The 14469-nt window shown below is 34.0% G+C and overlaps 1 protein-coding gene across 1 annotated transcript; it reads left to right on the top strand.

Annotated features, from left to right (window-relative positions):
• The first annotated feature begins 917 nt into the window (after positions 1-917).
• On the top strand, positions 918-14467 carry LOC137811640 (IAA-alanine resistance protein 1). The gene is made up of 11 exons (XM_068613444.1): positions 918-1593; positions 2556-2639; positions 2755-2804; positions 6007-6058; positions 7837-7950; positions 9984-10234; positions 10546-10680; positions 10765-10872; positions 13169-13270; positions 13756-13800; positions 13882-14467. Exons 1-11 carry the CDS (start codon positions 1248-1250, stop codon positions 14035-14037), a joined length of 1443 nt encoding a protein of 480 aa, XP_068469545.1. The 5' UTR covers positions 918-1247; the 3' UTR covers positions 14038-14467.
• The last annotated feature ends 2 nt before the right edge of the window (positions 14468-14469 follow it).

The following is a 14469-nucleotide window of genomic DNA, read 5'->3' as shown; positions in this document are numbered from 1 at the left end:
GGATAAGCCAGAAGACGAGAAGAATCACAGTTCATCACACAGTCACCTGCCCGACCGAAGGAAGGAGAAGAAGACTTCAATAGTTCTGTAGGTCCCATCTCCCTAACAGGAACAAGTTGTATAAGATATCTTCTTCTATTTCAATTTCGTTCTCAACCCATAAATGTTTTGATATCAATTTTCATTATGTTGCTTGCGTAATGATCAGCTGCAAACACCAATATTGAAGTAGTATACAAAATTCATAGTTAATAATGTTAGGGGTTTTGTGAGATTGATCAAGTGATCCTTTTTATACTGAAATATTTATAAAATATTTTACTTAAAAAAATCACCAAGAGTAGTAATACATTGACGAAATTAGAATTAAAATATATAAATAATATTCTCAATGTGAATGACCTATATACTTAATATTTATTAACAAGTCTAAATGCTTATATAAAATTTATATTGATATATAACTTAGCCTAATTGCCACCATACCTCATGAACCAACAACAATAATACCATTAGCCTAATTGCCACCAATACAATGCAAAAATATCACTATTAAAGTTTGGCAAACACTTCTTCAATAAAACTCCAAATTCATTCTCTCCTCACTGTAGGAAAAAAAAACGTTTTCTCCAAAAGTTACACATTTTCCTCACTGTAGATCCAAAATTACACATTTTCCATGTCAGCTTAAAATGTCACACGTATATCACGTACTCAATTGTTACTTAGATTAAGGAAATTAACAAAAATACCAAATTAAATGATTTAAACAAATTTAAAATCACATTCAACAAACTAAAAATCGAGGGAAAAATTGATTTATATTGATCCCAAAATTGATATTAAACATTTTTAAAAAACATTACCGACTTACCTATTTGACCCATTAAAGTATAAAGTGTCGTATAAAAGTACCATTTAAAACTTGTAGAATGAAAGTAAAAAAAATAATAAAGCTAAGGGCAGGGTAGTCTACAGGGATGCTCCTGCAGCCTCAACCTGAAGAAGGGAAGGAAACCTGAAATTAATGCCTACAAATTTGAAAAAGAAAAAGAAAAAGAAAAAAGAAAATGTTAGATTGGTAGCACACACTCTAAATATGGATGTCGTAACGTTCGGAATCATAGTGGGCATTATAATCCTCTTCTTAGTCATTGTTTGCTTCATCACAATCGAAGGCACTTGCAAGTCACGCTCCTAATTCAACTTTCTGCTACCTTTCTCTTCTTCAATTCTTTCCAATTCCCATGGCATTCGGTACAAAGAGTGTGGATTATTTGTCATTCCTTCTCCTCTGTTTGGCTCTTCTCTTATGTTTGGATCTGGGAATAGCTCACCAGTCTCACTCCCATTCCCATTCCCATTCTGATTTCTGTGGATCCGATGCCCATCATCACTGTGAAGATCACCACCATCATCACCATGACCATGACCATGACCATGGCCAAGCCCACGCGCATGGCCATAAGAACAAGATTGATGGTAAGTATAAGCTTCCCGAAGAGTTGGCGGAGGAGGAGGATATGAAACTATACGGCTTCGGTTTACCGCATCATCATCACCCTCACGATACTACAGAACTATCGGGTTTCGGTATGTTTGCAGATTTTCCCTCACGTCTTTCTCACCCTTCCTTTTTTTTGTGTGTTTTCTGAAGCTCTTTGTGACGATTTGAAAATTCGTAATTTCAATTGCAACTCGTGTAAAGTAGTTCAGTGTGGTGTTTTGATTGCCAGATTAAGGGAATTAGATCTATAAAAGCTTCGTGGGGAGATGTTGTCCTAGCTGATGTAGGTTTTACGTGCAGAGTGTGGAGAGGGTTTATAGACTGATGGAGAATTTTGTTATCATTGTAGAGTTGAAATGATGAAGCCTGTGTTTAGTGCAACTTATAATGATTTTTTTACTTAAAATGGGGCGATTGGGATTCCGCAAATGTTCGGCAGATACTTACATAACATGTATAAAAGTCACCAAGTTAATTTCCTTGCCGTAGCTATTTCCCTATGAAACTTTGAATTTTATTTTTCTGTTAATTTATGTTGTATAGTACGGTTATTGGGTGATAAATGACTACTAGCTTACCTCCAATTAGTGGAAAACTGTTTGTTTAAGTCAGTCCTGTTATAGCAGATCATACTCATGGTTTCCCTTGTCCGAAAGAAGTACAATTGGACCAATTCAACTTTTTCAATACATATTGGAGTTGAATGCTCCTCTCCTCCATTAGGCTTGTGCATATTTCTGTCTATTAAAAGCAGCCTCCTTTTACTAGACTTTTCATCTCAGTAACAGGAAAAAGAAAAGTCCCATTCATTATGTTATTCGGAAACTCTTATTTTTTTGTATGGAGATTAAGATTATCTTGTAAATGTCTCTTCCTCTTCAGGAATTTCTAATAGAATGCATGTTCCCTTTTAACAGTTTTATTTTTGGATAAAAACATATAAAAAATAATAGCATGAGATGCAGGCTGTTTATGCTATTTCTAAAAGGTTGAATCTTCTGATTGTTTCCAATTTGATGTTTATATAGTTCATTTATTTTTGTTGCAGGCCTTTGGTTGAATGCATTGGGCTGTTCATTTCTGGTGAGCATGGCTTCTCTTACTTGCCTCATTGTCCTGCCTGTAATTTTTGGTAAGTAGTTTTTTTTGTTTTGCATTTTGTACAGTAGAAATTATTTATTTCTCGATATGAAAGGCTTATCTACAGTATACAAAACTGAATTCTCTGGATCATTCACCTATTTCAGTACAAGGGAAACCATCCAAGGCTGTTGTTGATTCATTGGCTTTATTTGGGGTCAGGTTTCTTCTACCAACTTTCTTTGGTCTCACTATCTTGAGGTTTCTTTTATTACTTTTCTTTCACTATGTTTATCAATTTTCATTTTCAGTTGAGTGTCTACTGTCTAGTTTGTGAATTGATTGAAACTGGACTGGATCTAAGAAAGAACAAGTTGTATACGATGCATATTTATTGCTTTTGATAAACATAACCCTATGTGTTCAGTATACACAAGGCATTTATCCTCATCTTCTTTTCTTTTATTTTAATATGGTATCATAGTCATTTAAAATCTATCTTAGCGAGAGTTTGTCGGGCTTATCAGGTCATCTACTATCGGTCTGTTATCAGACCACCCATAATATATAGTCACATATATGAGTTGGAGGGTCTCCGCGTGAGGGGGTGTGTTGGAGATCCCACATCTTCTAGAAATAAAGACATTTCATAGTATATAAGTGAGTGTAAACCTCACCTTATAAACTGATTTTATAAGTTTGAGTCAAACTTAAAATTCACTTATTAATATGATATCAAGACTGAGTTTGTTATTTCAAATGATCAATTAGCAGATATTTTTACTAAACCCTTACGAGAGCATAGGATTGATTACATTTGTAACAAGCTGAGTGCATATGAGCTTGAGGGAGAGTGTTAGATATTATGAGATATTGTAGATATTATTAAATATTATAGATATTGTTAGATATTTCTATCATGTAATGGGCTTAACCCATATTTTCAGTATGTTTCTTTTTCTATATAAACATAATCCCATGTATTCAATATACACAAGGGATTTATCCTATTTTCTTTTATTTTATTTTAATACTATGAAAAGAAATACAGATGGCTACTAACCAAACAAGAGACCTTAATCTTTCCAAGTCTCTCTACATAGTTCTTTCTTGACTTTATTCTTTCTCGCCCTCCTCTCCCCTTTTATTGTGTCATTTCCTTCTTACAGAATTCTCCCCTTGGGTACCCTATGCTGCCTGCCTCATGTGCAGGTGGTTATTCCCTTTGCCACCAGTTGCATTACTTATGTCAGCTTCTAATCCTCTGCTTTGTCTTCCTTTCTTCCTGTGGTATGCCTGTTATAGATAGTTTGTTGAAGAAATTTATTTGTTTTACTTTGTGGAAGATACGATACTTAGAGATCATTAAACAGCACCACCTAAGGCCCTGTTTTGGGAGATCAATGGAATAAACTCTTTGATGCTTAATTCATAACTTCTTAATATTGTCTCCTCTTTCTTAGCAGAATTTGTAAAAAAAGAAGAGCCTTGGTACTTGAGATTTCAAACATGTTGGATTTTAAACTGAAGTTTGATTTTCTCTTTTAAATTGCTGGTGACTGATGGTGATTTCAGTGATGGCTCCTGCACCATCAAATTTCTTACTTTCCTTTTTTATTTTTTATTTTTCTTTTCATTAATGGGAGCAATTTGGGGGTAAAATTTGGTACTACTGTAATTCTTGTCATACATATTGTTAAAATTTGAAGAAATGATAAAATATTCTGCAAATATAAATTTGATAGGATATTCTTTATTTTTTTGGGTAAAAAAAATAAAGAATATCCTATGAAATTTATATTTGCAGAATATTTTATCAATCACTTCAAATATAATTCTTAGATTTAATTGAGGACAAAACAAGCATACAATTACTATGTGCTTAACATTTGTCATTTCCTGGGCTGGGGGTTGCATTATTTGGCATTGTGCAAATATTGTATGCCGTTATTTTATGATTTCATATGCAGAAGAGTGCCATTATTTTGATAGATCAGATTTTTCAGCTCTACTTGAAGAATATATTGATGTTCTTACTTCCTACATGGGGAATCTGCTTTTGGCTATTTAGAGGTGTTTCATTGAACATACAAAAGGCTGACAAGCTTTAGTTTTATTATAGGAAGATAACTAGTTAGCTTGATCTGTGCTACTTTTCCTCTTTTTTTTTTTTCTAATTGTTGCTTGTTTCTTATTTTATCTATTAAAAGTAGTCCCTAAAAGTTATGTCATCATTCTAGAAAGCTCCTTTAAGCTGTGCCCAATGAAAACTATTTTCCTGCATTCTACATTGACACAATTCATTATGCTGTTATTTCTGTGATTGATTTGACTGGAGCCTGAAACTTTGAATCCTAGTTACTTCACCACATGAAACAAGGACAATGATTGGGTTATTGGTGGCAAACCAAAAATTGAAGTTGCAAAAGGAAACAGAGAACATAGGAAAAATGGTAATACTGTATTGTTGGATCAAAAGGCAGAAGGGAAAATACAGGAAACATGGTTCCTGTTCGTAGAGCAAAGCTTCTTCAAAGAGTTATTGCTCTCTATCCATAACCAACTCTAAATAAAGAACAAGATGCCTCTCTCGCCTCACACTCCCTAATATAACCTTTCCAACTAATTGGCCCCACATACAATGTGTGTATCACTCTCCCTAAGCCAGTTCATCATTCCCTTGCACTCCTATTCCTCCTTTCATACATTCTCCAAATCTATTTGCAATTTGAGGAAAAATACTAGTCTTTGGGCCTAAAGGTTTATTTGGGCTGCTAACAATTACAAACTATTTGCTTTTTTCTTCTTTTTCACAATGATGACAATTATAACCTGTTTTCCAAAGCAAATACAAGATTCTAATTATTATCTCCACATTAAGTGCCTCCAACCCAAGTTTGTTCTATAACAAACAAATCTGATATACCTGAAGTATTTACCATGTCATTTACATTCCCATTTCACTTAGTTCATGCATTCTTATATACGTGTCTACAATGTTAAAGGACATCTTAGTGTGTGTTTTCTGTGTTTACTGCACATCTTTTCTCTAGTGTTGTTGTTGGCATTTCTTCTATAGTAATCTTCTTTCTAGATGCATGATACGTGGTTGCTTTGATGTAGTTTTGTGTATATTTAAAAATTTATCTTATTTCTTGCGGTGGCACATCTCATGTCTTTTGTGTTTAAATTCTTGAAAAATCTGTATGTGCCATTTTTTCTTTCTTTCTTGTCATCTTTGGTATTATTCTTCCTTATTTCGTTGTCATGACATTTTATACTTTTATATGGTTTGGAAATTGTGAGGGTCAGCACAATGCTAACTAGGAAAAGTTACTAAATTACCTTTTTCAATAACTTCTTAAATATCTACTTTTGTTTCTGCTTCATTTCATTCTCATTGACCATGTCTTATGCAGGCAGGAGCTATGTTGGGGGATGCATTTCTTCACCAATTACCGCATGCTTTTGGTATGAAACGCATCAGAACCTATCTTCTATATTAGTTTTTCTTTGTTAATTTATTTTTTGTTGTAAATTGGGGATTATTAGGTTAAAAATATCCTAATATCTCTATAGTAATTAGGAAAACCTTTGAATCTTCACATTCATTTCATTAGATTTTATTTCCTTTTTCAATAGAATGTGATTATTACAAATAGAGTTGAGAATCTAATTAGCTTTATTCAAGTTGGTATCAAAGCTCCTAATCTTGGGAGTTTGTTCCTTAGCCATAGTTGCCGCCTTGTCTGCCACTGTCCTTGAAGACTGTGGTGTAACAGAAAGGTGTGTCCCACACCAATGATCATAACGCTGAACCCTAACAAAAATGCCATGTGCCACCACCAATGTTAGCATGTGTAGCCCATGCATCTTGTTCCGGTTACACTAACACATTGCCTTTGCCACCACAGATAGGATTGTATTGAACCCTGAGTCCATCCCAAGGGGTGGTAATATCTTATTTGGCTTTGATTTGAGTAGATGAGTTCCTTGTTCTCTTGACAAACAATTCTTCTTTTACATTTGTAGTTTGTGTTTTTTCCTCAATGGAGGCAAAATTTACTCCCATGGTACTATTGATCTTCCTAATGTGGTGGGTCCCTACCAATTTGATAGCCAAAATTATTTGCAATGGAGCTAGTACATTTTAGAGGATTCCAAAAGGACGGTAAGGATCAAACCACATCAATAGTGGAGGATTGGGGTGAAATGACCCTAATTTTGAGATTTGGGATAATGAAGATTCTAATCATGACCCTGGTTCTCGACATAAGTTGAAATGATATGTTTTCTTAGAAAATTCTATAGATCTCTGAGATGATTACTTTATGGTTAGAATTCTTTATATATAGAGGCCGATGTACTGTTTCAAATCAACCAATTAAGTAAGATCTACCCTCATTCAAATAAATACCTATGGTATCAGAGCTCCCAAGAGACTCTGCTTTCACATTTCTTCTCTACTGTCTTAACTATGGTTATGTTTTTTTTATGGTTGCCTGAGGTTCAATCATTTCCTTTGATTACTGGGGTTGCCTGAAGTGCACCTAACTTGTGATTCTATCACTGTTGTTTTTGCTGTTGTTGGAGCCTGAAGTGCACCAAGAGACAGCTTTTTTTTTTAAGTTTTGTTTGGGTTTGGGTTGTATGATCAAAAGCTTGGGGTGTTAACTAGGGTTCTCTGGTCTTGAGAGCTATACCTTGTAGGATGTGATGGCATTCAAATTCATAAGTTTTGTACCCCTCTTTGTCTTGTGGATGTGTTTGATACTCATTAAGGTACAATACAAGGAGAATAACACAGAACAAATACCGAAGTTATGAGACAACTTTTTGCACATTGCATTATTTGGTGTGTTTGCGAATGTAACATAATTTATTTAATGGGTGAAAATTACTTGATAAATATTAGCTGTGTTTGTTTCAAGTAAGATAATTTCTCCATTTTAAATGTTTTGGAAGAAAAGGGATTAAGGATAAGGTACTGGATGTTGTTTACTTTAGTCCATTATTTATTGTGCACTTTACTTTTAGAAGCAAGTTTCTATGTTATGCTTTACATATAGATGCCTAGGCTTGCAGTGTTGTGGGTTGAGTTGATTCCTTTCAATTATCTTGTTTTTTCTTCCTATTTTATTAAGGATATCTCTATCCTTTACCTAATTCTCCTGTCTCTTTTCTCTTTCTAATTTTTTTTGGGCAAAAATTATTATTCTTTGACATGATATGATTATCTTTTATTGTAGGTGGAGAACACTCCCATTCTCATGATAGCCATGAAGATCATGACCATCATGCTAGTTCTGGACATGGTCATTCACATTCTTTGGCCGATCTCTCTATAGGGATATCCATCCTTGGTTAGTAGTGATATGCTTGATGTTCTTACCGATCATGTTGATTATTATTCACTTTAAATTATTGGTGTCCTATTTTTGACAAATTAGTTGAACCAAGCAATGTAGTCAAAATTGAGATCTTAAGATCGGAAAGGGAAGTATGGATTGTAAATTAGGTGATTGTAACATTTACAGTAAGATCCTACAAAATTTATGAAATTCATATATGCACTCACTAATTATATCTCACTTGAAACTCATAATTGAACTTCAATTCAATATGACAAACAAAAAACTATATAATAAACTTATAAACAATTTGTCAATAGGTGTAAATGCCCCATCCTAGTTACGTAAAAGTAACTCCTTCCTAGTTACAAAAGGAAAACCAATAGCTCCATTGAAAGGTATAACATTGAAAAACCTAGCAATAGCACTGAATTCTTATTATGTTTTTTGATTAAGCGGCTGAATTTTCACATGAGAAGATTGAAAACCACTAGAAGGTAAACCATTCATAATCTCATGGTGGGAAATAATGATGCATATAATAGGAATTAAAAGCATCATTGGCGGGAGTTAATTGTTAGTGGACATTAAAAAACTATTTAGTGGAAATTAATTGATTTTTAGTGGGCTTTATTGCTACATAATTTAGCCTATAAAAAGATGTACTTGTAATGCAATGGGATATATACATGAATTTTGAAAGAAAATTAAGTTTTCTCATTGTGAGAACATTATGGAGTTCCGAGTTATAGGAACCCAAATCTTGATCTTATCACGATAACCTATGGTGATCAACTCCATGACTTATCACTCACCTTCTCATATTTCTTAAGTGTGGTATCAATATCCTTCTCCAAACTAAATATCAGAATGGGTTTCCTTCTATTTTCTCATCAAATACTTCCACCGGATTCTCCATCATGATTGGGGATCCAGCACGTCGGACTAAATGTTACGAACCAAAAGGTGAATAGAGAGGAAATAAGGATTTTCATTGAATAGGATGAAAAGAACAATAAATAGTAGAACGCTCTCTCTTGTAAGGGTTTTCCCATTACAAAGGATATCTCTTTTCACAAAGAGCTAATAATGCTCTACCTTCCATTGCTACTATTGCCGCTTGTAACTTTTCTAAAACATATCCTTTAATTTGAAATACCTCTCCACTAGGTTAATCCAACCATACATGTCATCTCCTGAAACAACAAAGTTTATAATTTCCTCCATCGATCTTTATTCAACCCATACATCAATTTTGTTCTTGTTTCGTCCTTCCCTTCTACTATGTAGAAGTTATTTCATTGAGAACTGCTAGAATTCTCATCTTGGTTGTACTACAATTGAGGTTCTCTAGTAGTTCATCAAGCCTTCTCATAGCATCTTATTTATCATCCTCAACTCAAATTTCTTCATTGGATTCTTGAAATCCCTATCTGAACTTTCCATTCTTATGTACACCATGAATGGCTGCCCAGATTCGAGGGCTTTGATGCCAATGTAAGAAATGAGTTGAATATAAAAGAAAGTATATAATGAAGAACGAACCTTATTATATTCACTCAGTTGGGAACAAAATATACCTACTGCAGTAAAAGATTCAAGAATGTTTAATTTGGGAGCCTAATGTCTCCCTTACAACCAAAGAATACCTCCCTCTCCAAACTTTCATTTCTCCTCCTTCCTATTATTATATATAACTGACATTACTAATTACTGGACTTTGGGCCTTTTGGGCCTGAATCCCTTCCCTTCATATCTCTTCTTACATAAACTCTACTAACGGGGGGTCTGTTGCTAACAGAAACCATCAAAACAAACAACTTTCATAGCTGTGAGGAAAAAGGGTGATGGGGAATTCAAGGTTGAATTTATTTTCTGTTAAAGCCATGCGTGTAGCTGTGATTGATCACTTTCTTTACATGACTTCATATTTTTCTTTCATCCATATATTTCTCTCTAGTCATTTTTAGTGTTAAAAAATTAGGCTTATGCAGATGGATTCTTTAAGAACCACTGTTTCTTACAATGTTTTATGGTTCTTTCAGCTGGAATTGTACTCTTTCTTCTTGTGGAGAAGGTAGTGAGGTATGTCGAAGAAAACTCGGGAGAAGCTAATTCATGGACACATGGACATCATCACCATAACCACAGTAGCAAGAAAAAATTGAAAGACGATGACATTTCTAATAATGCAAAGGAAGACAGATTGCTAGATGAGAGAAAAGAAGATGATGAAGTGTCATGTGACTCTTCGAAGGAAGATAATCCTTCTAAATCTGAAACCGTACTCAGAAAGGTAAGACCGGCAATGAAATGTCACTTCAGCTGACTGAAGTTGAGATGCACCATTGGTTTGGTTTGAACCATTTTGATGTCACACATGCTATTACTTTTATTTGCATGCATTGTTGTTTTACCCTTCAGATGTTTGACCAGTTGTGCTGGCAAATTTGATCAGTAGAAAGAATATGATAATAAATATGCAAAACCTGAAGAGCTGTAATAGTTTGTTTACACTTGTATAATGCTGTATTACACATTTAGTTTAAATGGAATATTGGAGGGAATGGGGAAATTTATCTGACATTTGATATACTTGTATCACAGAGAATCGGAAGCAATGTGACCAAAAGTACTGTTGATAGCTCCTCAGATAATATAAAATCTTCAAATGTTAAGGAACCAGTTAGATTACCAACAAGCCTTGTGTTTGGTTATCTCAATCTTTTCTCAGATGGAGTGGTAAGCTATATTTTGGCCTTTTATTGGCTGTAAAATGAAGAAAAGCTTTCAAGTGTATTTATGCAGAATATGTTAATATTGCAGCATAATTTTACAGATGGAATGGCTTTAGGAAGTGCATTCTTGCTTTATGGATCTGTTGGTGGCTGGTCTAGAACTCTGTTTTTGCTGGCACATGAGCTTCCTCAAGAGGTTCAAAATCATCTTTGCTCTGTCGCATGTTCAGTATTATGCTATCTACAGAACATTTTCATCTCATTTTAGGCATAACTTAAAAGTGTAACGTGCAGTTTCCTGAAGGCCTGAAAAGTTTGTTTGTTTAATTCCACAAAGTGCAGCAATTGTATGTCTTTGTTAATGGAGTTTATTTTTCTTATTGACTAATTTTTTCAAAAGTTCATAAAAATAAAAGTGATTAATTCTTTTATTACTTGATTTTAATAAGAAAAAATTAGCACAGATATGCTAAAACATGCAAGATTATGGTGTCAGAATAGCCAAAACACATGATTCATATGATTACACTGAATTAAATTAAATTTTCTTTATAATCTTTTACTGTTGTTTATTTCTTACAAGGCATGAAAAATGTTCTACAGATTTCATCTGGGGATATACGCATATATGTGTGCATAATATACATGGCTGATTTATATTCAGATTTGAAATAGCTGTTCTATTTTCTTACCTATAATCCTTATCACTACTCATCTAGTTACTTTTATGAAATACATGTCTATGTCATTTGACCGGATGTGTATTATCATGCACATTCAATCCTATTAATTTGAGTCCATGTTATGATTCTGTTTCTTATATGATTCTTTTAAACTGGTGTTTACTTGAATCTCGTACATTTTTAAGCAATGTTGACATTCTAGTTTCTCGGGAGTCTTGACAGTCTTTGAGCCTATGAACAAGTCCAAGAGCTAACTTGGTGCATGTATAAAATGTGTGGAATTTTCATAGTAATTGGAAAAAAAATTGGCGACACCTGGTGCATTAATCATAGTTGTTTTACAATTCTCTTTTAAGAGTGAGTTCCACATTGTTGTCAAATAATTATGATTCTCTACCTTTTCTATTTTATCCCTTTAAAGCAGTTACAAGTCTTGAAATGACTCCAAAATCTTTATTAGCTCTTCACTCGTGATCTTATGTTGACTCAATTTTATTCACTCTGTTAAAATCAGCTTCTTGTTTTCTCTACTTATTGTATCCCCTACGATCCATTTTGTAGAGGGCTAAAGAAGAAGATTCTTTGTATGATTTCAATTTAATGTGTTATCTAGAGCATTGAACACTTGCTGATGCTGTCAGCTTTAAAGAAAATTAAGAGAAAATATGAAGATGGCTTCTTCATGTCAAGGAGGTGCACTAAATATTGCACACCCTTGCTGGGCACATCAAAGGGATATTTTAATGGTGCTCTATATGTGTACAGCTTAACTTTTGGTTACTGAGAAAACAGCATTTGTGATGCATTATTTGTCCTGTGAACTTCGAACTATAGCAATTTTATTTCTCTTGTTTGTGCCACTCAATGCATGCATAATTCGGATGACATCCTTTTTTAAAAGCTTCTAGGGTTCTCTTCAGAAATTAAAAACTAAAAATAGGGGTATTTTATAAAATATATTTCCGCCGAATTTCTGAGTTTTATTTAAGTAGATAAAAAATAGTTGCTTTTTATACTGTGAATGGATAAATATTTTTCTTGCTTTGCCAGTTAACTTCCTCCTCTATGAAGGATAATTTTTTACATGGATCAGCAGGCCTAATGCTTGCTATTGCAAGTCGGATCAATCTGGCATGAGAGCTGCCAGATCTTAAGTGTCCTGCATTAGTGACACGTTTAGGAAATATAAGTTGAGCATACAGTGTTAACATTTCCTAATTGGGGAAACAAAACTGCCTCAAATGATCATATTTCTGCAATTTCGAGTTTCATGTTTTCTTATTGTCATTTTGGAATGCTTTCAGTTTAGTATTTCTCTTTCTATTTTGGTTTTATTTATTATTGTTGGAGATCTCACATCAACTAAAAATTAAGACATTTCATAATATATAAATAAGTGCAAACCTCACCTTTATAAGGTTGAGTTTGACTTAAAGTTTGTTTCTTAATATGATACCAGAGCCAATATAGAGCCTATCCAAGTGAGAGTTTGTTGGGTTTATCACGTCACCCACTATCGGGCTGTTATTGGACCACCCATAAATATATAGTCTCACACACGAGTTGACAGCTTCGGCTTGAGGCAGGTGTTGGGGATCTCACATCGGCTAGAGATTAAGATATTTTATAGTATATAAGTGGGTGCAAACCTCACTTTATAAGTTAGTTTTATAAGGTTTATAAGATTGAGTTAGGTTAAAGTCCGCTTCTTAATAATTCTTCATATCTACATTTAATTGGTCTTATTGGTTTTAGATCTTACTTTTATCCCCCAAAACGTTTTATGCTTTTTGTTTCTTTCATGTACAGATTGGTGATTTTGGCATTCTGATTAGATCTGGTTTCAGTGTACCAAAAGCTTTGTTCTTCAACTTTCTGTCAGCACTGGTAGCACTTGCAGGGACTGCATTGGTGAGTGTTGTCTTCATTCAACATTTCACATGAATGCATTGTTTAGCGGATCCTCAAACAGCTTTTCGCACAATTAACATTGTAAAGTTTTTTTTAATTAAGACACTACAGATCATATATTGTGTACTGAATTGGTGATTGGAACAGCATAGTTAAGTAAATAAGCACATGAGAAACAAAAGGGCAGTCAACTTACATATTTCTGAAATAATTTTTTTTTATTTTCTTAATAAATTAAAATGTCCAAAACATGAAAAGAGAAATTCATTATGCCTTAGATTTCTATACAGTAAGAACATGAGAATTGTCCAACTTTTATGTACTATAATTCTTCTGAAATCGTATTGTTGAGGAATTTGCTGATTGGTCTTGGATAATTGTTAGTATCATATGTACGTACATTTCAATATCCTAGGTTCTCTTCATTGTTTATTATGCACAATGAACATAGAATGAAATAGAATAACTCATTGTTCTTGGTGCAGGCTCTGCTGTGGGGGAAAGATCCTGGACAGTCATCGTTAATTGAGGTAAGGAATGTATCGTAACGTATTTGTAGGTTGATTTCAAATTTCATTGATTTAAGCAATAACTTGTCTCTCTTTTGACAGGGGTTTACAGCAGGTGGATTTATATACATCTCAATTGCGGGAGTACTTGCAGAAATGAATAGCGATGGGAATACAAAATTAAGAAGTACAGTTGTCCAAATAATCTCGCTGACAATGGGCATGGCTGTGGCCCTTGGTATTTCCCTTGTAGAATGAACGAAATGTTGTCACTTCAGGACTTGCTCCTCTTGATTCCTTACGTGCCAATTATTTCACAAAAAATATGCAACCAGTCTACAAATGTTTTCTTTATATTTTGCTTTATGCTAAACGGTGAAGCCAGAAAAAGGCTTGCAAGGAAGGCGAACTGCGAGAAAATGATGCATCAATCAGAAGGTCAGGCTTTAACACCGAATGATTCCTTACTCCCTAACAGAGTGCAAACTTTGTACAGTAAATGCATTTCTTTACCGTCACTAATTCTAACTTATCACAACCCGTTTGTCTTTGTCAAACTGTATTTTGTGACATTTTTCTCTCTTTTGAGCTGTATAGCAGTCAAAATGCTTTCCTCTTTCCGATGCACATAAGACGAAGACACTAATTGTGTCTGATTGATATTTATCATTTTCTATCCTTGTCTTTATA

This window comes from Phaseolus vulgaris, chromosome 2 (genome assembly GCF_000499845.2).
Source record: "Phaseolus vulgaris cultivar G19833 chromosome 2, P. vulgaris v2.0, whole genome shotgun sequence".
In the NCBI taxonomy this organism is placed as follows: domain Eukaryota; kingdom Viridiplantae; phylum Streptophyta; class Magnoliopsida; order Fabales; family Fabaceae; genus Phaseolus; species Phaseolus vulgaris.
Note: the sequence above shows the minus strand (reverse complement) of the source record. Positions and strands in the feature narration are given on the sequence as shown.

Excerpts from the sequence above, each read along its gene's own strand:
- LOC137811640 (XM_068613444.1), top strand. The coding sequence starts at position 1,248 with ATGGCATTCGGTACAAAGAGTGTGGATTATTTGTCATTCCTTCTCCTC. Across the intron at positions 10,235-10,545 it reads CTGAAACCGTACTCAGAAAG|AGAATCGGAAGCAATGTGAC; the intron begins GTAAGACCGGCA and ends CTTGTATCACAG. Across the intron at positions 10,873-13,168 it reads CACATGAGCTTCCTCAAGAG|ATTGGTGATTTTGGCATTCT; the intron begins GTTCAAAATCAT and ends TTTCATGTACAG.